The sequence below is a fragment of the Cynocephalus volans genome, chromosome 16 (assembly GCF_027409185.1).
Source record: "Cynocephalus volans isolate mCynVol1 chromosome 16, mCynVol1.pri, whole genome shotgun sequence".
Lineage (NCBI taxonomy): Eukaryota > Metazoa > Chordata > Mammalia > Dermoptera > Cynocephalidae > Cynocephalus > Cynocephalus volans.
Window position 1 is genome coordinate 66,746,616 of NC_084475.1, and position 23,329 is coordinate 66,769,944.

Sequence of the window (23,329 nt, forward strand, 5' to 3'; positions counted from 1 at the left end):
CAACACTCTTATCTGGGAATTTTTTAACATGAATTTCAAATTTAGCATCTGAGAGATATCAGTATTCAAGTCCTCCCCAAGTACATTCCCATTCATTCTCTATCTCATTAACATAACAGCAACAACAAACAAGCATTCAGAGATCTACTGTGTGTGAAAGATTTGTAAACACCTCTACTCACCACTGAAGCAGGACTCCTGAAACTATTACCTACTTCTAAACTGTGTGGTGTTTAAACTGCTGAAATAAGTTTCCAGAGTAACAGGAAACAAACTAGAGTGAAAAGTTCATGAATTTTAGAATTAATCAGACCTAAGATTTATTCCAGGCTTTGCCACATACTAGCTGCATAATCAAGAATATGTTAAGACAATAAACTCACATTTATCATCTGTCTATAAATCTATCATAACTATATGCCTATAGCTGTCAATACTATTCAGATAGTTTGGATGAGCACCGGTCAGTGACCAGTGGAATTTGTTATAGCCTACATTAGTAACCATGTGACCTTGAGTTAGAGATATTCCTCTTTCCTCTTTTCTAAAATGGAGTAATAATAGTAATATTATTCAAAAGGTTGTTGTACAAATTTAATTAGATAATAAATATAAAGCACTAATTAGGGTTCTAGACATATAAAAAAGTGTCAAATGGAAAAAACTAAAAAATAAAAAATTAGTATCCAACTTGGTCTTGGAATGTAGATTTGGGAGATAATGATTGGAGTACAGCTCAGCTACTCAGAACTAATATTTTGGAGTGTGTGTGTGTGTGTGTGTGTGTGTGTGTGCATGCTTGTGTGTGTGTGATATGATGAAGATTAAATTGCCCACATTAAATCTAGTGATAAATAAGGAAACAGTCGCAAAACAGAGATAGAAATAAATAGCAGCCTTAGAAATATAAAAGTGTCCTGATTACAGCCATTAATGAGAGTTACTAACAATGAAATCTTTATTATCATGCAGCATATCATCTTTTATGTACATTGCAACATACCGGCATTACTTTCCATACAACTCTGGAAAATCATTTGCCCACTTATGGCTTCCACTGCCTCAGGATATCAAGAAGTATCTTCACTAGAGAAACTCCAAGTTCTATTTTGGTTTCAAATTACTATGACTTTGTGACCACAAAAGAGTTTAATTCCCAGTTTTCTCTTCTGAGTCAGTACTTAGGAGAATTATGGAAGACCTCATGTCTGTGTCTATGTCTATATTTTCTGTGTCCAAAATGATTTTTCTCCTCATTCTCATCTATTATCCCCATCAATTCTTCAAGTTTCTTCTCCAAATATTTCTTTAGTGATGTTCGTATTGCCTTCATTTTCCTCCGATGGGATATACAAATATGGAATCTAGAGCAGAGAAAAGAACGTAATCCCAACTTCAATATCAATAACCCTACTCTCTAAAACAATTATCTGTTTTCTCCTTTCTTGAATATCTTGCCTGCATTTTCTTAAGTTCCAATTATTATCCCTTGGAACTTCCATCAATTTCATTCCTAAAGGCATATCCCAAATTTTGAAATGACTTCTTTCCCCTTATTTCCATTGGGGGGAGGAGGAAATCTGGGTGGTCTCTTTGCCACAGAAATGCCTGACCCAGTGTTTATTTGGAGGAGGAAAACTCACAGTAACACAGCACTTCCCAATATTACAGCTTCTGCCAGCAATGTCAGAAATAGTGCAATCTCTCGATTCTCAGCCTTTTTTGAATCCTTGTCTGGAAGGAGAGAAGAGAAAAAAGAAGGTGAGTTTTGAAGAAGGAAAATAGTAACTTAGGACCATCATCTGGAATAGAAGACTCTACCTCAAACAGCTGGATCGTACAAAATGTTTGCCCTTGCTGTCCCTAGCCTAATCTGTACTCCATCCATAGTCCAGCCTTTTCATTTCCCAGTCCTTCAATTGGCCCAGTGCCAAGTTATTCATACTGGTACAAATTCTGCCGATGTTTTATTTTGTAACCCTATTATGACCTGCATAGAAGTGTCTCAACATATATTTTTTAAATAAATCAGTGAACAACCAATTGTTTTGATCCATGGCCTTTCAAACTGCCACATCACAATCTCTGTTACCTCCACAGTATTCTCCTCTGAAACACTGGGCATTGATGCGAAGACAGGTCCAGCAATCAAGGACAGGCCCTTCAGTCACAACTGATAAAGACAAGACAGATAATTGGAAGGGGGCATGCTACGGGAGTTCTTTAGCTCAGATGTCAGGTATGGATTGGATCTCAGGCATTCCCAGGATTCTTAAGTTTGCATTGTTGTGAATTTTCTTTCTTCCCCTAGCAATTGTTTCTTGATGGGTCAAAATCTGTAATTTAAGTTAGATTTTGAGGGAAAAGATACTTCGGCTTATACTGGGGTGATGAGTTGTTAACCATACCTTAGGAGACATCTGAGCACCTGCAAAATCTGTGGGTGTCTGAGATTTCATAAGCTAGAACTTTTTTAATTACACCTTATTGGCAGTCCCCATTATAACCACAGCTCTAGGAATTGGGTGCTCAGTGTAACAGGTGGGAGAGAAACGGCCATATAGAGCAAAGGAGATGGAAAAATATGGGCTGAAACCTCAAGATGTCACATGTGCTGTACTCACTGCAATCTTCAGAACAAGCTAAAAGAGAATCAGAAAGTTCTGATGAGTTCAGAATCAACTTATGGTTTACTATATTTATGCCCAAGTTGTCTTTTTTTTTTTTTTAATTTTATTTTGTCGATATTCATTGTGGCTGATTATTGTTGCCCATCACTAAAACCTCCCTCCCTCCTTCCTCCCCCCTCCCCCCCACCAATGTCCCTTCTGTTTGCTTGTCATATCAACTTCAAGTAATTGTGGTTGTTATATCTTCTTCCCCCCGTTTACCCACTTAGTTCCAGCTACCCCTCCACCTGTTCTAAATGACTTTGGTATGAACCCCCCTTCCTCCTCTTACACCTCATTTTCTATTTCCTTCTCATAATTTCAATGTCGTTAGATAGAAATTATTCATTACCAACTTCAGAGAAGCTCTTTAATGTTTCTTTCAGTTTGGATTCCAGGTTTTGGCGGAAATTGAGAAGCTTGCCTTGAAGGATAAAGACACCTAATGGGGTGAAAGGGATGTCAGAAAACAGGTGTGGCCCTTCCCTTCAGAATTTAATTCTAGTTGTTTTGCCTGGTTTTCCCCAGACAAATTTCCTCAGACTCACTTGGGCAATACAAACTTTTAACACTGAAACAGTACCTCACCTTTCCAGGTTTCGCTGCCCAGTTTATTTAATTCATTCTTCACCCACGTTCTCAACTTGACAGCCTTTCTAACAGCTGGAGAGGAAGGAGAAAGGTACATGTGGGGAAATAATTATACCTGTAGAGGAAATTATGTGGACCCAGGTATTCTCTTCCCTGCCTCCCTTCTCCCTTTAACCCCCAAAACTCAGGGACTCAAGCTTCCCTCACCCAACACCCGAAGCATCTTGTTCCCGTGGGAGACCCTGAAGCTTAAACGGATCGTCTCCTTAATCTGCCTTTCAAGCAGTTGAATTCGACCAGGGACTTCTGAGGGTAACAGCTTTCCCAACAAAGACTTAACATCCTCAATGAATTTGGGGTCACACTCCAAACAGCCTTTGACCCCATGGAAGGCTGCCAGGGATAGGGGCAGGAACAGGAGTAGCCGCAAGTAACCCATTTCCTTGCCCCAGTCCCCAGGCTTTCCCCAACAGCAGGTTGTCCTGGCAACTGGTTCACATAGTTCCTTTTCCTTCAAAAATCCAGGAATGAAACCTTGTTCTGGATAGTCTGACTCCACCTTTTCCTCTGTTTCTATCCCACTTTTAGACAATCTCATTTCCCTAAGGATCTTTGTTATTTTCTGGCTAAGTCTTCATTCCAGAGAGAGGGAACTGCCAGCTGGAGAGCAGATACCTGAGTTCTAAGTGTAGAACACAAAGAGAGAGAGAGAAGTCTTGAGCTCACACAGAGTTCTGTGCAGGGAGATGTCCCAGAAAAATTGTTCCTTTAGTTCTCTCCCTTATTGTGTCTTTAGTAGATTCCTACATCCCTCCTGAGCATTTGAGTAGTACAACAACATAGATAAATGGTAGGAGAGATCTCATAAGACCTTAGAGATTGTGTAACTCAAACTCTACTTCTACAGAGGAGGTAAGAAAACCTGAGAATATTGAATTGCTTGAGGTATCAATCTCTGTTGGTAGCACTATTACTGAGAATTAAGAAATGTGTGTTTATATGTAATTATATTCAGTTATTTTAATATGATTGATACTTTCTCAGAAATTTCAGGCTACCTTTGTCTGTGGAATTATCCCTCTAGCCATGCTATAACCTGTCTACAGCATTTTTCTTATAGAAAGTCTGGAGCCAGAGACTAGAAAGAACAGTTGAGGAATATAGAATGACAAGTGAGAATACAGCAATGTTCAGGGCTCTTTGGCAGGTATATCCTGAAATACTGATGATAAAGTGTGCAACATACCAGGGGATTTTAAAAAGTTTGTGGAAAAATGGAATTAAAAGATAAAAATAAAAGAAATAAACTTTATTTCTTAACATAAGCACCATCAAGTTCAAGAAACGTTTGTATTGATACCAGGCATATAATTCATTCCTAAAGAACTGAGGGTCCCAGGAATTTAACCATGTCAATACAGTATTTTTTACCTTATTTTTTACCAAGAAAAATGGGTGCTCTTTAAATATTTTTTAAGATTAGTAAACAAAAAGAAATCAAAAGGAGCCAAATCAGTGCTGTAAGGTGAATGCCTAATGATTTTCCATTGAAACTCTCACAAAATTGCCTTGTTTGATGAGATAAATGAGCAGGAAGCATTGTTGTGGTGGAGAAGGACTCTCTGGTGAAGCTTTCCCAGGCATTTTTATGCTAAAGCTGTGACAAACTTTCAGGAAATACTCTCATAATAAGCAGATGTTATAGTTCTTTGGCCCTCCAGAAAGTCAACAAGCAAAATGACTTTAGCATCCCCTAAAACTGTTGCCATGACCTCTGCTCTTGACCAATCCACTTTTGCTTTTACTGAACCACTTCCACTCTTGGTAGCCATGACTTTGACTGTGCTTTGTTCTCAGGATTTTACTGGTAAATCCATGTTTCATATTTTGTCAAAATTTTTCAAAGAAATGTTTCAGTGTCTTGATCCTACTTTAAAATTTTCATTAGAAGTTCTGTTCTTGTCTGTATCTGATCTGGGTGCAACGGTTTGGGCACCAATCGAACAGAAAGTTTGCTCAGCTTTAGTTTTTCAGTCACAATTGTGTAAGCTGAACTAATTGAGATGCCTATAAAGTTGGCTATTGTTTCTGCTGTTAATCATAGGTCCTCTTCATATAAGACATGAACAAGATTAATTATTTTCTTGGAAAATGATATGGATGATCTGCTGCTGTAGGCTTCATTTTCAATACCATTTTGTCCCTTCTTGAAATGAGTTATCCATTTGTAAATTGATAATTTCTTTAGGACATTCTACCCATAATCTTCTTGTAGAGCACCAATGATTTCACCACTCTTCCTTCCAAGCTTCACCATAAATAATTTGATGTTCTTTCTTCAATTTTAGCAAAATTCATGTTGCTCTGATAGGGTAACTGTTCTTTTCTTTTCTTTTCTATTCTTTCCTTTTTTTTTTTTGGCTGCTGGCCAGTACAGGGATCATACCCTGGTGTTATCAGCACCACGCTGTAACCAACTGAGCTAACCAGCAAGCTCCTAATAAGGAATCTTTTCAATCTGATGTCTTATCTTTCTTAGTGCTTCAAACTAGATCCTGTTTAGAAATATTATAAAAAGTTAGTGCAAGTTTGTTTTGGTGCAAAAAAGTTTTGCAGTCCATACATAGTTTTTTCATAATACAAATTTTCCATGAAAATGGAAATGAATTTTTTGAAGACCCCCCTCATATAAGAACATTACCACAGTTTTCTTGGGCTGACCTCTCAGGCCACCTACATGAAAGTGGCCAATAAACATGTTTTTCTTTCAGTACATGGCTCTTTGAATAAGAATGTTCTCTGTTATTTGAAGAAAGTAAAGCTGCTTTGCAGACTTTTCAGAACATCATTTACCTCTTGTATTAGTCTGTTTCCTGTTGCTTATAATAGAATACTTGAAACTGGGTGATTTACAAAGAAATAAAATGTATTTCTTACAGTTTGGAGTCTGGGAGGTCCAAGGTCCAGGGAACATATCTAGTGAGGGCCTTTTTCTCAGCGGTGACTCTCCCCAGCAATGCAGGGTATTGTATGGTGAATGGCTGAGCAAGAGAGAGCTAATCTGATCACTCACTCTCCTTATAAAGCCATCAGATCCAAACCCATGACCACCCATTAAACCATCAGTGGATTAATCCATTCATGAGGGTATAGTCCTTACACTCAAATAACCTCTTAAAGGCCCCACTTTTCAATTACCATAATGGGATTTTCCACCCTCTTGTAACATTGTTACAATGGAAATTAAATTTGCAATGAGTTTTGGGGGGATATTCAATCCACGGTACCTCTTTTCTAATATATTGCTTAAATGGTCATGACCTCCTGGAAACCAGGAATCCCTGGCATCCTAAAGGGTTAGTGGTAGGATTTCGACCTAAACTATGGGATAGTAATGTTGTGGACATCTGTTAGGAAAGTTAAAAGAACTACCGTTAATTATATGTCTACCATGTGACAGATGTTGCACTAAACACTTCAGATAGATTATTACAAATGCTCAGGGTACAGCAATCCTTTGAGAGATTTCATTCTCATTTTACAGGTAAGAAACTGAGACTGAGTGATGTGAAAGAGGCCTCCCTGACAGAATGGTAGTTATGGACTCAGGATTCAAACTCATGTCTGTCTGGCTCCAAACTTTATATACTTTTCTTCCTTTCAACAACCACTTTCTGGGATAATATAGAAAATAATCTCTTGGAATTTGGTAAATCGAGAGATGGGGGGGGTCAATTCAAATATTTTGATAATCCAGGATTTATAACTTAATTTTGGCATCTCTCTGCTTTGATTTTATATTCTTTAGCTAGATGATCTCATCTTTAGAGGACTCCCCAAAGGATTTTCACATGCTTATGTATGAAGGCAAGTGAGCTAATGGGGTTAAGTTAACTCTTAAAACCAAAGTTGAAGACTAAGGGGCTAAGAAACATGGCAGGCAGGTGACCAGGTATGAGAACAAACTGTTCTTTTAGAGAAGATACACATTACAAATATCTTCTAGTCAGTGATGCATACCTTCACTTGGACAGCTTGAAGAGAATCCTTTGCCGCATTACTGAAGAATTCACCCTCATTCCATAGCACATTATTTTGAGCTGGCTTTTGGATAGTCTTGAAAAGTCTCAAAAAAGGCAAGTCACTTTCTAATAAGACACTTGTAATTGAAGGGAATATATGAAAGGGATACCAGTGGAAGAAATCTCAGCCTTATAAGGTAAACAGTCAACAGATAACAACACAGTGTGCTAACGGTAAAGGCGGAAGTACACACAGAGTTTAATGGAAAAACAGAACAGCAGTAATCAAGTCTGAGGAATTTCTCATACAGAAGCTGAATCCAGGAGAATAGAAACAATAATTAGTGAATGTATGATGGTGAATGAGAATCCAGTAGTGTTCAGGAAACTTTAAGGGAAGCATTCTGAAAGTACTCATGATGGAGTATGTAACATATAAGAAAATAACCACAATTTTCATGGGATAGTGCTTCGCATTTCATGAATGTAAAATATTTGAGCTTTGGAAATGAAGAGCTGTCTGGAAACTGATTAATAATATAATGATTATATTACTTAATTAAAATAATAATACTTGTGTTTGGAAGGCAATAGGTTAAAGCCCAAATCCTAGATTAATTGTGCTAGTATTTGGTTTGAATTGGCCTGAGGGATATGATTTATTGTCAATACAAATCTGCAGAATAGCTAGCTGAACTCTTTATTTGCTTAAAATACTATAACACATACATAATACTACATGTGTTATAATATTATACCAAATGTATATTTACTCATTTGTGGTTCTTAGATAAGTCATTCATGTATATCTGTTTTTGTACTATAGCACTAAGGATTAGAGATTCTCCCTTTTAACGGCTAGAATCAGTTTTTATGTAGTATTTAGCCTCTTGTAGAAGTTACATAATGCACTGAGGTTTAAAATTTGAAGAATAAGTTTCATAAAGAACAGCAAAAAGCTTCTTACAGAAATTTTCTCTCATCCCATGGTAGATCTGATTCCCAGATTGCTAGATAAAAATGACAAATCTTTGTAGAGCCTCTTAAAGCCTATTTTCTGATGGATAATCTGCCCCTGCTGAGTCCTCCTGTATTGTTTCCTAGCTCTGTCACTTTGCAGAATTCCTGAAAAGTTTAGCAAATAATCCAGATACTTTTTTTGTGCTCAAATGAGGTTAATTCCTGAGAAGGCAATTTTAGTTAGGTTAAGGGAAATACTGAGGAAACATGAGCTTTGGCTTTGTTTCTTTTAGGGGCTTTGAAGAAGGTGCTGACGTGTGGACAACTATACCTGGGGAACAGTGTTACTGTGACAGGATTGGCTATTACAAGGCATTTCTGAGACAATGCCAGTTCCCATGTGGCAGGGGAGGCCCAAGACATTTCCACGGGCTGCTGGTAAACGATGTACAAATGAACTCAGATCTGACTGGGAAACTAGCCAGTGCATATCATCAAGGCTTCAGGTAAAGAGCCCCTATATGACAGCTGGGGAGTAGACCACCAGGCCAGGTAAGGAAATGGAGTTTATAGCCTCAGGGCCTTGATGGGACCAAATCATTAGAAAAGACCACTAAACCCTGACAAAATTGAAAGATAATAGTCCAAAAGTGCCCCGCATGTAGATTTTCCCAGCAAACATCACAAGAAGATTGAGAAATGAGGTGGTACCAACCTCACCTTAGAAGATATCAGCACATTTTCAAAAAAAAAAAAAAAAATTTAAAATGGTCATCAAGTTAAAAAAAAAAGTTATTATGCAAAGGAACACACATTAGTTGAAGGAATTCACTGCATATCTTACTGAGGAAAAAAAGTCAGGAGTTTTTAAAATCCTGTCTAGAACAGGAGAAAGATCATTGTTGTTATACTTACTACCATTTTAGCATGTTGGACAGGATGGATTGAGTCTGTAGTTGGACTCATAGCTGGTTAAAAGAAGCCTCAATTTCAGTGATTAGGAAGGTGTTTTCATCAGCCTCAAGAGTGGTCTAGCATCCCAGGTTTACTCAGAGTTCATGGTTTCTTATCAGTTCCAGGAGGTTAGAGCTAGCTGTGATGAACCATAACAGTTTTGGTATCTCCTAGACAAATGCTGCTGTAAGTGCATACTGTACACTCATGCACACCCGTCAGCCACACAGTGCCCTGGGGTAACACAAGCCCCCATCTTCCCCTTCATACATCCTATTTTGGAAAAAAGCAGGGAAAGGGAGGGAAATATGAAAGAATGATTCTTTCAGAACAAATATAGTTACCTAAAAGAAAGTTGTTTAAATTATCGGGTAAGATTAGGTTTATCATGTTGTGCTGATATTCCTTTTTTTCCTCCCCAGAAAGCTCTGACCAATTACAGCATATGAAGAAGCTATGTCTCTTTGGTGTTATCTGAGAGTAGTGTAAACAAATATGTGACCTTGCAACATAAACACCGTAATATTCAATTCTTAAGACAAGCCTGTGTTCCCATTTTATAAAATATGAGCCTGAAGTTTAGAGACACTAAGAGACTTGTTGAAGGTCACACACCCAGTAAGGGAAAGATTTGGGATTGTAACTCAGATTTGTCTGCCTTTAAATCCATGTTCTTTCCAAAATACCAAAATGTTTTCCAAATAGAGTTAATCCAAGGTGCCATCATCAATGCCTCAAATGAGCAAGAATAGGGACCCTCAAGGAAATCATTTTTTGTGAGGGAAGAAATATTTTGTGCTCTTGTTTCCCATTGGTTTTTTTAAAAAAACCAATATGGAATCTATAATCCCAAGCATCTTTAATTATTTTTCCCTATACTCAAATTCTTTTGCTTTTTCCTTCCTCCCAATCACTCGTACTGAGGATTTGAAGAGCATTTGTATTCAACTTTAGCCTATTTGCCTGTTGATTAAGTACACAGTTTTCTTAAATATTGCATATGAAAAGACATAGATGCTAATCTAGTTTCTTAAATAAATACCAGATAATAAAGTACTTCTCCTTTCCGCCCCTCAAAGGAAATAAAAATATATTAAAAACAACTGTAAGAATACAATAGCCAACAACAAAAAGTAACATCTATGAACACACAGCCTGTGTTTTATATTCTTTATTAGTATGACCTTATAAAATCCTCATGTTATGAGGTTGATACTATAATTTCCATTTAGAAATGAGTGAACTGTAATTAAATATTTTGTACCAGACCACAGAGCTCTCAGGCAGTAGAGCTTCCATCATTAACCTGTTCTGACTGATTCCCTACTTATGTTCTTTTATTCACCAAATTCTCATTTTTTATTAACCAAAAAAAGAAAAAAGGTAAAAAAAGCACCCTGCACCTGTTCCTAAGTGGTGTATTTCTGAAAAACTAAAATTTAGTAGATGAAGCATTTTGGCTTAATATAAGGCATTAGGTTAAATTCTAATTCTGGTCCCTGTAGGAACTGATTTCTCTTCCAAGTGTAGAGTCAAGGGAGGAAACCGTTAGTTGAATTTGTTTGTTGTTGTTGTTGTTGTTGTTGACAATATATTAATAAAATTTATTACATTAAATAAGTATGTAGAAAAAAACATTAATGAAATCAATACCCATTAATTTCTATATAATCCTATGCCACGAGGATAGGAAGAGAGTTCTTTATGTTACATGCACAATCCATAAGCAGTGATTATTTGTGGTTAATTTCATGGTTAGAACCCTTTAAAAACAAATTTTATTGTTGATAATTCTTTTGCATTTTACTCTTTTATTAGTATAAAATTGTACATTTGGACCTTTCTCTATTTGCAGAGTTCTATTTGCTATCTTGTCCTGAAATATTGATTGGCATAGTTTCCTCTTGACTTTTTCTAGAATGTAAAGTAGACATTTTCTGCATACATACCTCTTTTCAGCACTCTGGCTGTAAATACTAGATTATTCATCAGGTCATTGGAAATTTAATCAAATTCTGTTATATCTTAAGGGTCTTCTGAAAAAGGGCCTCAACAAAATTTGCTATCTACCTGTTTGCTGCCATAAAATGACATGAGGAAACTGACTAGGTCAACAGTGAAACAGAAAGGTTTCAGTTCAGTGGAGGAAAAAAATCTTGGTGGAATGGGTCATTAATTTTAATTATTGGAAAGATCTACAAAAGAAGGTAGGAAACCTCTATCATTCGTTCCTCTGTAAATGTTGGGCAGTCACCCCTCACGGTTTGGTCTTAATTGAATTGGGAGTCCTAGCTGACATAGCTGTTATAACAGAGAATAACTTAAGAAGTATCTGTTTTATATTAGTTATTTCTTAAATTTACTGCAATTATAACTCTATATGTATTCAATATACTTTTTAAAGAATGGAAATTCTGGCATTACATATACTAGATGGGAAAGGAGTTTGTCAAGTTTCATATTCTAAAAATTATTATGTTATTTTTCTCATAAACATATTCACCAAGACAGATTTTAGAAACTGCTCAGCTTTTTAAATGGTAAGGGAAATATTTTAGAGAAAAATATAAAATAGTTCTCAATTGCAGCTATTTGAGTGTCTCACATAAATACTTCCTAAAATGCCTTATGAAAAGACCTTGACAAAGTATGCATTGACCACTTTTCATTTATGCCAAGTTTAGCTCCATGTGTGAAGGGCATATGCGATAAATTGGTCATACATTATCTCATTTGAAGTCTGAATTTTATGAGCTCCCGTTAAACAATTACCATATATACATTTTACAATAAATGGGCAAACAAAGTGGCTGCAAACAATATAGAAAAGTCAATAATTAATTTCAGATTTCCAGATGTAACAGAGACATGGGAGATTTCCTTTCTTTTCGAAAGAGACGGTTTCTTTGTTAGAAATATGCAAGCATGTTAATTCATTACTGTGTGGTTTCTCCTTTTCCAGAGCTGTCAAAGGCCTAATTTATGTGCAAGACTGAAAGCTGTTTAAATGGATAATATGCCTCCTTCATGAGAAATACCACCCCTTTATGCTCCATTAAATTCAGACGTTGACTCTATAAGCTACGTACCAATTATTTCTTTCCAGAAACAGCGGCATAGTTTTTTCTACAAAGGACAACAGATTATTGCAGGCTGCTATTAATCTCCACATAGTCCACAAAATACATAGGACACTAGGGAGAAAACAATTGAGTTGCTATTTTAACATTTGCAAAATGCTATATGGAGAGGAAATAAAAGGAAGATGCTTGTCTGATTGCAATACTCCTATATTATTTCAAATCTCTAAAGATAGAAAAACTCTTTAATTAATCAATAATGGCCTGCTGATGTTGAAGCAGTGCCTGTGGATGAATACAGATGTGGGTCTATTTCTAGTTGATCTTTGTTTTCCCCAACATCATGTATGGCTGACCACTGCCAAAAACATAAGCTGGATGGTAAAGTGAGTGAAAACACCTATTAAAATGCTAAAATGAAATCTTTCACAGTAGCTTTGTTGAGTGCAATGATAATGGACCACTTCTCTTAGTAAAAACCAGGAAAATACACTAGTATTTTAGCATAACCTACCATAGGTTAGAATTTAATATAATAGCACTGAATCATTTTGTGGGGGACAAATTACTCTAGGTAGTACGACTTTTTACAAACTATTGGTATTGATACTGGTCCATGTATCAAAATCCAAGGAGAATTGTAATAATGAAGAGCCAGTAACTTAGTTAGATGTTTAAAATTTTTTACCTTATTCATCTATCCATTTAAAAATATTTGAGTGTCTACTATTTAATCTAGGTTCAACAAGTATGAGAACACAATTTTCAACAAGGATACTTCAAAAAGTTTGTGGAAAAATAGAATTAAAAGATAATACAAACCTTTCCATGCACTTTTTGAAGTACCCTTGTTTTTATTCAACACTTATCATTTGCCAGAAGCTATGATAAGTAGTATCACTAGAAGGAGGGTGGAGACAGAAATGTCCCTGGTAGAGCATGCAATCAAGTGCAGAGCCAATACTTTCATTTAAATGGTTTCTCTTTTATGTGCTTGAGGCATTTTTTTTTCTTTTTTCTAGCAGCATCTATTTTTATTACACATACACCCACACACTAACAGATAGAAAGACAGATATAGATATGTATATACATGTGTAGTTATATATATATAATTTATTTATTCATTCATTCATTCATTCATTTATTTATTTAAATAACAGTCCTCTTGTTTCCGAATGGGAATTTTGTTTGATCCACTCCAAACAAACGGAGAAACTTTTGGCTGGGATGGTCCACAGACCAAAGAGACAACCATAAGCCAATTAGTACATTCTGTTCCTTAGACATTTAATCAAGAACAGAAATGTAAACAGATCAGAGCCCATGAGACACTGAAAATATTAATGGAAGGTTTTAAGGAAAACATGTTACTTTTTTGGGAGCTACAAGCAGAAACTCTGACTGTTGCACAGGACTTCATGGTATGAAAATGTGAACACTGGAAGTGCAACTGCTAGAGGTGTGTTGCAGCTGCCCTTGACTGTGGCTCATGAGAGCTGATTGTACAACCAACTATGTACTTAGTGACACTATGTTGGTGGCTTGAAAGTGGACATAGTGGGAGTATTTACACCACAGAAATAGCAAGTGCTGTAAATAAAGGCATTTTAAATTGAATTATTTTTTTCTTGGAGAGTCATCTTACCAGTACATCACTACCATGAGGTGACTGCTGTGAGTCCATCTGATGGAGACTTAGCATGAGGCCAGTGGAGCACCATTAGAAACTAAGGCTTGATGCTATAATTTGAACTACTAGGTCAAGCTTTACTGGAAACTTGTCTACCTCTGGAGTTTTCACTTATGTGAGCATACCACTTCCCCACAAAATAAGTTTCATGGTCAATGTACATTATTTCTTAAAGGTAGAACATTCTCAATTAGCATTACTCCAAGTGCATTCTTAATTGCTAATTGAGGTTGCAGAAAAAGGTAATATGTGTACTGGGAATCTTAAGAGATGGATTGACAGATCTGAGTATGTAACTCTGCTTCTCAAGGTATATCTGGCCAGGAGGGGATTGATAATTTGTAAAAGTCTGTTTAATTGTTGAAGACATGTGCTGTCTACAGAGGTAAAGGTTAAGTAGTTAAACAAAATGTAATATTGACCTATGCACTGATTCCAGATCTACTCCAGTAAAATCTGCAATCCATATTCCAGTAAAATTAGCTAAGTATTGCCCCAGTAAAATTTGTAAAGCCACATCTATCATTATGGCTAACTAGCCAGTAAACTAGCCAGTGAGCTTAACAACTGGGACTAAACAGGGAGAAAATTCCAAAATAACAATGTGGTCAAATTAAAACTTCTATTTTAACTTCTCTTTTAATGTGACTGGAAAGCAATGGAGGCACATATTCTATTGAGGCTGAAATAAAATGTTTGGTGAGTCTTAATGAACAAATACATTCTATCATATTTTTACTAATGTACTCAATGTCAAAAGTAAAAAAAAATATGTAAAAACATATATATATACTTAAATTATGATACAACAAATAAATTATTAATGATGAAACATTGATGAATGTTTTAAGCTAATTTTTGCCAAAAACCTCTCTTGTGAATTTATTGACAATATTGGCAAAGGAGTTAGATTTTAAGTATTTAATGAACTCCTGACCTGTGCTAGACACTTTTAGACACACTATGCCATTTCATTGTCACGGAAACCCCATGCACAAATATCTGATCTACTCCATGTATTAACCAAAGAAACTGTATTTCCAAAATGACAAATTATTTGTCAAAACTTATGTATCCTGTGAGGGCAAGAGTTTCGATCCAACTCCAATGCCCATATTTAGCTGAATTATATCCCATCAACTAAAGATCTTGATGCATATTTTATCTTAGCCCAATCAGAAGGACAAATTAATTCAAGAAGAATAAAAACTAAAGGGAAAACATATTTTTAGTTTTGTTTATATGTCAGAGAACTTGAAACAGGGCAAGCCACTGGAAGATTTGAACTAATTCTCACACATTTTGAAATGAGTTGTAAAACAACATTTGATGATTGTAGTTAACATGAATCTGGAAGCTTTTTCTCTGATTGCATTGGTGTTTGAAAAATATTAGTAGGCTAGAGAGAAAGCCCAAACACATGTTCGGACTCACATGATCTTTATGTGTGGGATAAATACAGAGATTTTTTTGTTGTTGTTGTTAGGGTGAAATAACCAATGCTTCTGTCTGACAGCATCAAACTGACAGGTGGCTCAGAGAAATGGAGGAACTGTAAAAGCTGCATGGTCTGTCCCATCAAAATAGCTAGTACCTAAAGTACTAGCTGTGTGACCTTGTGGAAGTCAGTTACCCCTCAGGGACCTCAAGTTTTGAATTTGTGACATGGGATAATAAAATATACCTCATAAGGTCCTTGTGAGCATTAAATGAGACGATAATATGTTAGCAACAGTATCTGATATTTATTAAAAGTAAACATTTGTTAAAAGTTGTTGATGTTATTGTTATCACTAATGAAACACTTTCTTCCTTTCTCATTTAGTGGCTGTAAGACATTGCAGAATTCATTGGGTCTCTTTAAGCCTTGGTTTCTTCATTTGTAAAGGTCATCCTAGTCTGCTTTCATGTTAATCTTCTAGGGTTGTTTAGAGGATTAAACTGAAAAATGCATATAAAAGTACTTTATAACTTTGTAAAATATAAACTAAGAGGAGTGATGGCTTGAAATCATCCTCATTACAAAAGTCAATGGATCTCCTCAGTCCACATCTTGCAGAATTTGGCAGAAAAGGTAACTAAATTTTGCAAAATAACATAATTCACTTTTTTCTCAATTTTCCTTTTGTACTCTCCTTCTTTTCTGTCTCAACAGTTCTTTTTCATTTCCTTTACAGTATGTGCCTTTTTTGACTCCACAATTTTAAGTTATTCCCTAGGGCTCCTCTTTTTCCCTTTCTACTCTTACTCTACTTAATCTTAATTACTCCTGTAATTTGACATCTACATCCCTATCTAGATCTGCAACTATCCTCATCTTAAAATGAAATTTCACAAATGGGGCTTGACAATGACTAAATGATTAGTGATTCTCAAAATATGTTGAATAAACTTTATAAAGCTATATCCAACCCCATTATTCTACTAGATATTGATGTGGAAGTAATTGAGCTGCACTATCAGACACCATTGAAATGAGATATTTATCACAATTCTTGGCTGTAAGCTTTTGGGAAGAAATAAGTAGCCTCTGAGGGCAAACTGAACAAATTCAGCTTTGTTAAGTTATGGTAGAGATCACTCTGGCATTTAATTTATAGCATCCTCCTCTTCCTCACTCACTTGCTTCTCGATGAAATATTTATTCAGCATTAATTGTGTGCAGAATACTAAGGTTTCTAAAGACAGAGAGAAGTGATCATACAGCATGATTTCTAGTTTCAAGTTTACATATTGTAAATGCAATGCCTACTCTCTGCATTAGTTTTAGATTTTGGATTTCCATGGTGTGAATTACACTGGAGAAGTAAGAGTCTTTGTAAATATTCTATTTGACAGTTTTGCTTCTAATTTTAAATCAATCTGAAAAAAGAAAAAAATAACTTCAAGTGAAAATCGATATACAAGTCTGAATTGAAAAAGAGATTTTCTTTGAAATTGGGAAATATCTCTTCTTTGGGAGATAATTACTTATCCCTTAGAAATTGATGGTTTTATGTAAGATGATAATATGAAATACAGAAATGTTAGATTGACATACAAGTAATACTGGTTAGATTCACCAGTCTTTGTTGTCTGATACACTAGGTAAGTATTTCACTTTATATATTTAAAAAAATTGAAATGTAATTTAATTCCTCTCATTTCGGGCTGCAGAATTCCCCAGATAGAAAAGACAACAGAATTGCCGCACAGAAACCAAACCACCTAATTTATTCAAATTTCAAATTCCAAAGGAATGGGAATGCCCACTAATTCTTGAAAAATGCAAACATGGTATTACTATATTCTTTTGGTGTGAATATTTGTAGAGACTGCTTGTAATTTGTGTGCAAAGAGAGAAGATTGTAAGATAGTTTAAAGAAAATAAACCGCTGCCAAAATATGACCAAAAAACCTTGGAAAATTTAAGATAGAAAATAAAGGCTCATTGCTGAAGAAGTAAAATGAAAAACTGTAAAATTATCAGTGTGTGTTAAAACTGAGCATTTGAGATAAAATCAGTCACAGCTAATCATTGGTTTATTCAGGATTAATAAAACTATGATATATAATTTCTTGGTTGCTAGACAATTTGGTTATAACATTAGGTCTTATACTTTATTTTATCTTCTTAACACTTCTGCGAATAAGACGTTTATAATTCCCACATTTGCAGATAAAAAGTTAGGTTTATGAATGTTACAGTGTTTACCCGTGTCATGAAGTCCTGGCAAAGGCTGGATTCAAACCCAGATCTGTCTGAACCCCAGGCCTGTGTTCTGTCCACTCTCCTCTATTGCCATCCTATTATTGCTCTTCGGAGTGAAGCAATATTATTATAATGTGCTATGCAATGTGATGTGATTTAACACTAACTGGTGATTTTCAAGTTATGAACATTAATTTTGTGCTAATCCATTTAAAGTGACTCACTCTGTCTTCCCTATGGCCCAGGCCACGTGTTTGTGGGACAGATGGTATGAATTGAGGTCATGGAGGAATAATACTGATTGATCCATGTGGGAATTATTAATATGTTATGACCTAAAGGAAAAATCAGTCTGTCCCTAATAAAGTTTATGAGCATGATAAAATGCAACTTGTATACTCATGTATTTTCCTTAAATATATTTACAGAAATTTGTAATTTTTTATCTTTCTAATTAACACCATGTCATATTTTATAATAGAACCTTTTTAAGGACAGATGTTTTATAAATAGAATATTAGCATACTAATAGGCTTCATAGGATAAAAAGTATATTACCATAGTTAATTCACTCTCATGATTAACATATTCATTTAGTTTCTGTAACATGATAAGCATTGAGCTAGATGCTGGGGATATATCCATGAGTGAAGCAAACCTCGCTGTTCTTGTGGAGCTCACAGTTGAATTACATAGGAAAAAATCAATTATTAAAACTGAGGGAAAGGTCCTAAAGGACAAGAACTTGGTTTTAGAAGAGCACAGGAACCTTGCTTATACTAGGGGCTGAAGGGACTTTTCTTATAACAAATTTCAGCTGAGATCTGAAAGATGACTAGGTGTTAACTAGGTCAAGAATTTTGACAGAACGTTCTAGATAGAGGAGGAAGTATGTGTAAAGGCTCCCAAACAAGAGGGAGTATAATTAATTCAGGGATCTAAAAGAAGTTTGATTGAATCAAAGGCAGAGAGCAATGTGTTGAACTTGTAGAAAGAGACAAGAGCCAGTCTACACAAGATAGGTTAAAGACTTTTTGATCTTTGGCCTAAGAACAGAGAGAATCCATAGTTTAAGGAGCAGGTAATACGATCAGATTTATGTTTGAAAAGATTACTTTAGCTTCAGTTTAGAAACCATTTAAGGGTGCCAGTGTGTATGTAGGGAAAGCAGTAAGCTTTTGAGCAATAGTCAAAGTGAAAGAAAATGTTATATGAGACCCGAGGGGTGGGAGTGTTGGCCAGGAGAGTGGATGAATGGATTTTGGATTTTAAACCATTCCATGGGCTTTAATATTTTAACTAGTAAATTAGGTTATTTTTGTGTCTTAAGTGAGCAGATAAGATATGGATTACATTAAAGATTTTTCCAAAAGATCAAGGGAAAAAAAATACCTCTACAGAGTATATTTGCCAGTCAAATGGAATGGAGAAATAACGCACTTGTCTCTTATTGCAAAAGTTACCAGTAAAGGGCCATTCTCAGAGATGGATGACATGGGAAGAAGACCACGTTTAGGCAAGAAGATTCAGAAGCATTGTAACATAGTGGTTAAAAAACTGATCTTTGGATACAGTATGCCTGTGTTCAACTCTTGGGTCTGAGACTTATTAGCTGTATGAACTTGAACAATTTATTTATATCCATTGTGACTCATTTCCCCATTTATAAAATGAGGAAGATTATGATGGTTATATTACCTAATTTACCTGGAACATTATATGACACGTGGCAAGAGCTTAATAAGTTACTATTATTATTATGAGCCATTTTGATATTGTATCAGTCCATTTCCGTTGCTTATAACAGAATACTTGGAACGGGGTAATTTGTAAGAAAACAAAATTTATTGCTTACAGTTTCAGAGGCTGGGAAGTCCAAAGTCCAGGGAACACTTATGATGAGGGCCTTCTTTGGTGGTGGCTTTACAACAATGCAGGGGTCTTACATGGTATAAAATGGGGGAGCAGAAAGAGAGAGAGAATCTCATGTGGTCTCCTTTTAAAGCCCTCAGAACAATGCCCCTGACCACTATTATTAATACATTTACTATGGCTTGGTCCTCACAATCTAATCACCTCTTCAAGGATCCGCCTTTCAATTGTCATAATAGTATTTCCCACCCTCTTAACAGTCACAGTGGGGATCAAGCTTCTAATACATAAAACTTGGGAGACACAATTCTATCCATATTGGATATGTTGAATTTTAGAGTCTTTTAAATATCCACATAGAAATGTCAAGTAAGCTTTTAGATATCTGGGTTTGGAGTTCAGAGAGAAGGTCTAGATTGCAGACAAATTTAGGCGTCAATAGTGTTTAGGTGGTGATTGAAATAATGGGACTAGATGAAATTGCCCACCTAAGAAAATATAGAGTAAAATTGGAAAAGGAAGTAAGACTTAGCTTTGAGGAACACTGTAATTTAACAGTTAGGCAGGAAAGAATGGTGTTTTTTATTTTTTATTATTTTTTTTATTTTTATTTTTTTTTAAGTGAGAAAAAGTAGCCAGGTGGATAGGAAGAAAACCAAAGAAGCCTTGTATCATGTACACCAAGGAAAAAAGGTGTGTGAATAAAGGGGTAATTGTTACCATTGTCCAATGTAAGGTCCTGTAAGAGAAAAATTAAAACAGGTTGTTGAATTTAATTGGATGGGTATCAACAAGTAAAGTCAATGATGACCTTAGCAAGGGTTTTTTTCTATGGAATTACAGGGGCAGATGCCAGAGTATAGGGAATTTTAAAATAATTTGGGAAAAATAAATAAAAATAAGAAGAGAGAACTCTTTCAAAGTTTAAGTGAAAGAAGAGGAGAAAAATAGAGTTATTTAGGTGGGATTGAAGAAGAACTTTATTAATGAAGAAAATAGAATTTTTAAAGAAAATGGAAAAACCTCAGATTGATTCTATTAGGTAATAGGCCACATATTGTAATCCCAATTAAACAAATTAGAAATTGACAGTTTCAAAAAAGCAAAATAAGTTATCAAAATGCCAGTGATGAAAGACATAATCCAAATGTTGTTCTTACACTATCAACTTTGTCAGACGCTGGTCCCTTCAGATAACCTTATAGTAAGAATAGACACCTATATGTTTGTCACGTTCAAATATCCCCAGAAGTCAAGATGCCATTCACCAGAAATATATTTTTCTGCCCTAAAGCACTGCACAGAATTATACATGACAATCCAGGTTCCTTGCCTTCTCCTCAAATTTGCACTTTTTTCTACCACTTCTTTTAATAATGGGTCTTGTCTTTGTACACACCCCATTGTCAAAACTAACTTTGGCCTTCACTCCTTTTAACCCTTAGTATCTACAATCCTTTAGCTGATAATTTATTTCTGTTTTATAACTTGGCATTTCCCGAAAGGCAGGCAGTCTACTGTCATATGTTTACAGAGTGCCTACGGTGTACCAGGTATCTTCTAGGCACTGGATATGACAGTGAATAAAAAAAAAAAAAAAAAAAAAACCCGACAAAATCAAAGCTCTCAAGACACTTGTTTCCAAGTAAAAGAGAAAGATAAGTATATATGTGCATATCTACATGCTTGAATGAATGAAGTAACTTATCTAAGATCACACAGTAGGTCAATTTTTTGCACACTTGTGATTTTACCTCACTCCATTTGAGAACTTCAAAAAAATTTTCCCCACAATTTGCCCAGCAGCAATTCTGCCTACATTTTGACTATGTGAAATTCTCAAAATTACATAGACAATCGCCAAATTTTTACACTTGAGTAATACTTACCTATTTTTTGTGGTGGGATTAGCACATCTTGCATGGTGGATGGAACATACTTATGGTTGCTTTGTATCACTTGCTGTACTTCCATAGTTGTGAACCCCTAGTGCCATTCAGATAGTCTGGCTTGTTCTTTCTGTGTACCTACTCTAGGCAAAAGACCTTCCTACATGGGTCTAGTTTAGATCATCCTAGGAAGTATCCTGAAGTGTGGAACTAAAGTCTAGCTAGAAATAACATGTTATTTTATTGTCCACTTACAGTATACTTATGTTTCCCGAATGGCAGCAGAAGGGCTATCTGCTTGTGGTCTAAAATCTATGTCAGGGATCCTGGGTCTCTGCTATTTCCTTCCTTGTGAAATGTATCACCACCATTTTGACATGATATCTGATTGATGACCTCACATGCTTACTGTGTGGACTAGATGAGGTCTCATATGTGAAATTACCTAGGAGGTTGCCTCAGATATGGTTGGTACCGTCCATTCCTTCTGATCTAGCCTACTGAGCAGGATAAAGGGAAAGAATAGGGTCTGATGACTTCCCTTTCTCTTTCACTGTTGTGAACTGGGGTGGGGGAGAAATGAGCTCCCAGATATGCTTTTATTACCCCATCTTTGTTGGGTTTATATGAAAAACAAAATCCCACCAATAAATAATAAAACTTACATCTTTTCCAGAAAAGTACTGGTATTTTCAGCACAAAGTAAGAATTTACTTCTTCAAGATGAAAAGGTCCTGTTCTAAACTCTTTTTTTAGGCAGTCTTTGTTCAGAGAGAAATTAGTATCTTTACTGAAAGCGAACAAGCAAAAAAAAATATAGCTTAGTGTCAATAAAGTTAGTCTTTTATTTTTCTAGAATTTTTTTTTCTTGAGGGATATCCGATACATAGGGACAGAAAAGACTGTTGTTTATTCCACCTTGCTGGGAAACTTGGGGACTCTACTTTTCCTCAGGTTTTGATTCTCTCTTTGTCAGGAAGTGAAGTTATGCCTGAAGTGAATGTTAACAATCTCACTTGAGGCTAAAGAAATGCTACACTACTTCAAAACAGAATCTTACCACTTTTGGCATAAGGTCAAACTGGCAGAACCAGAGATTCTGTTGCAGTCTCTTTTCTCCAGAGTTCACTGAAAACAAGTAATTCCATGAATCTATGTGCTTGCTCCTTTCCTTTATTTTTAAAAGTTTCCTTCAGTTAATCACTTGTTAGCTATTTTCTCACATCAGTATAAGCTTTAAATGTTTTCTCCTTTAATAACAACAAGATAAAAAACCTAGGCTTGGATAGATACGGCTTTTCCAAAGTTCTTTTTAAGGATAAAATAACAATTTACAAAAATGTTGGCCAAAATCCCATTTTAGTCAACAACTGTCACATATGCTGCAAATTTATGTATCTATCTCTGGGTTTTCCTGGGAATGTCTGTCCCACAGAGCTGATTGCCTCTGTCTGTCTCTACCAGGGCTTACTCTACCTATATCTCACAGATGGCAGGATCAAAATTGAATGCCTTATCAGTGACCAAACTTCCTTCTATAGTAACTGACCTATTGGATAGCAGAACATTTAACTCATCTTCCATGTAAAGAACAGATGTTTTTTTCTCTTTTATTTATGCATTCTGTTAATATTTATTGTGCACCTACAAACTGATAGATATAGTCTAGCTGTTGTCCTTATTTTAGTAAGTCTGATGAAATACATGCCCTCATTCTAATGGGGTGACAGCAATAAAATGAGCAAATATATACATAACATATGTCAGGTAATGATAGAAGATATGAAGAAAATGACCGAAATAAAGTGAGCTTTGTTGATCTTATAGTTAATGGCACTTGATGGAATTTTTTATTCTGCTAGCATAGTTTTCAGTTTTGTGAAATTAATCTTTTATTGGGTCTTCAGA

The 23,329-nt window shown here is 35.6% G+C and overlaps 1 protein-coding gene across 1 annotated transcript; it reads right to left on the reverse strand.

Annotated features, from left to right (window-relative positions):
• Window positions 1–1,174: 1,174 nt before the first annotated feature.
• IZUMO3 (IZUMO family member 3) lies at window positions 1,175–3,699 on the reverse strand. Its single transcript, XM_063080431.1, has 7 exons — window positions 3,468–3,699; window positions 3,258–3,332; window positions 3,022–3,111; window positions 2,625–2,642; window positions 2,093–2,173; window positions 1,644–1,734; window positions 1,175–1,364 (listed from the first exon to the last, which is right to left on the reverse strand). Exons 1-7 carry the CDS (start codon window positions 3,697–3,699, stop codon window positions 1,175–1,177), a joined length of 777 nt encoding a protein of 258 aa, XP_062936501.1.
• Between the last annotated feature and the right edge of the window lie 19,630 nt (window positions 3,700–23,329).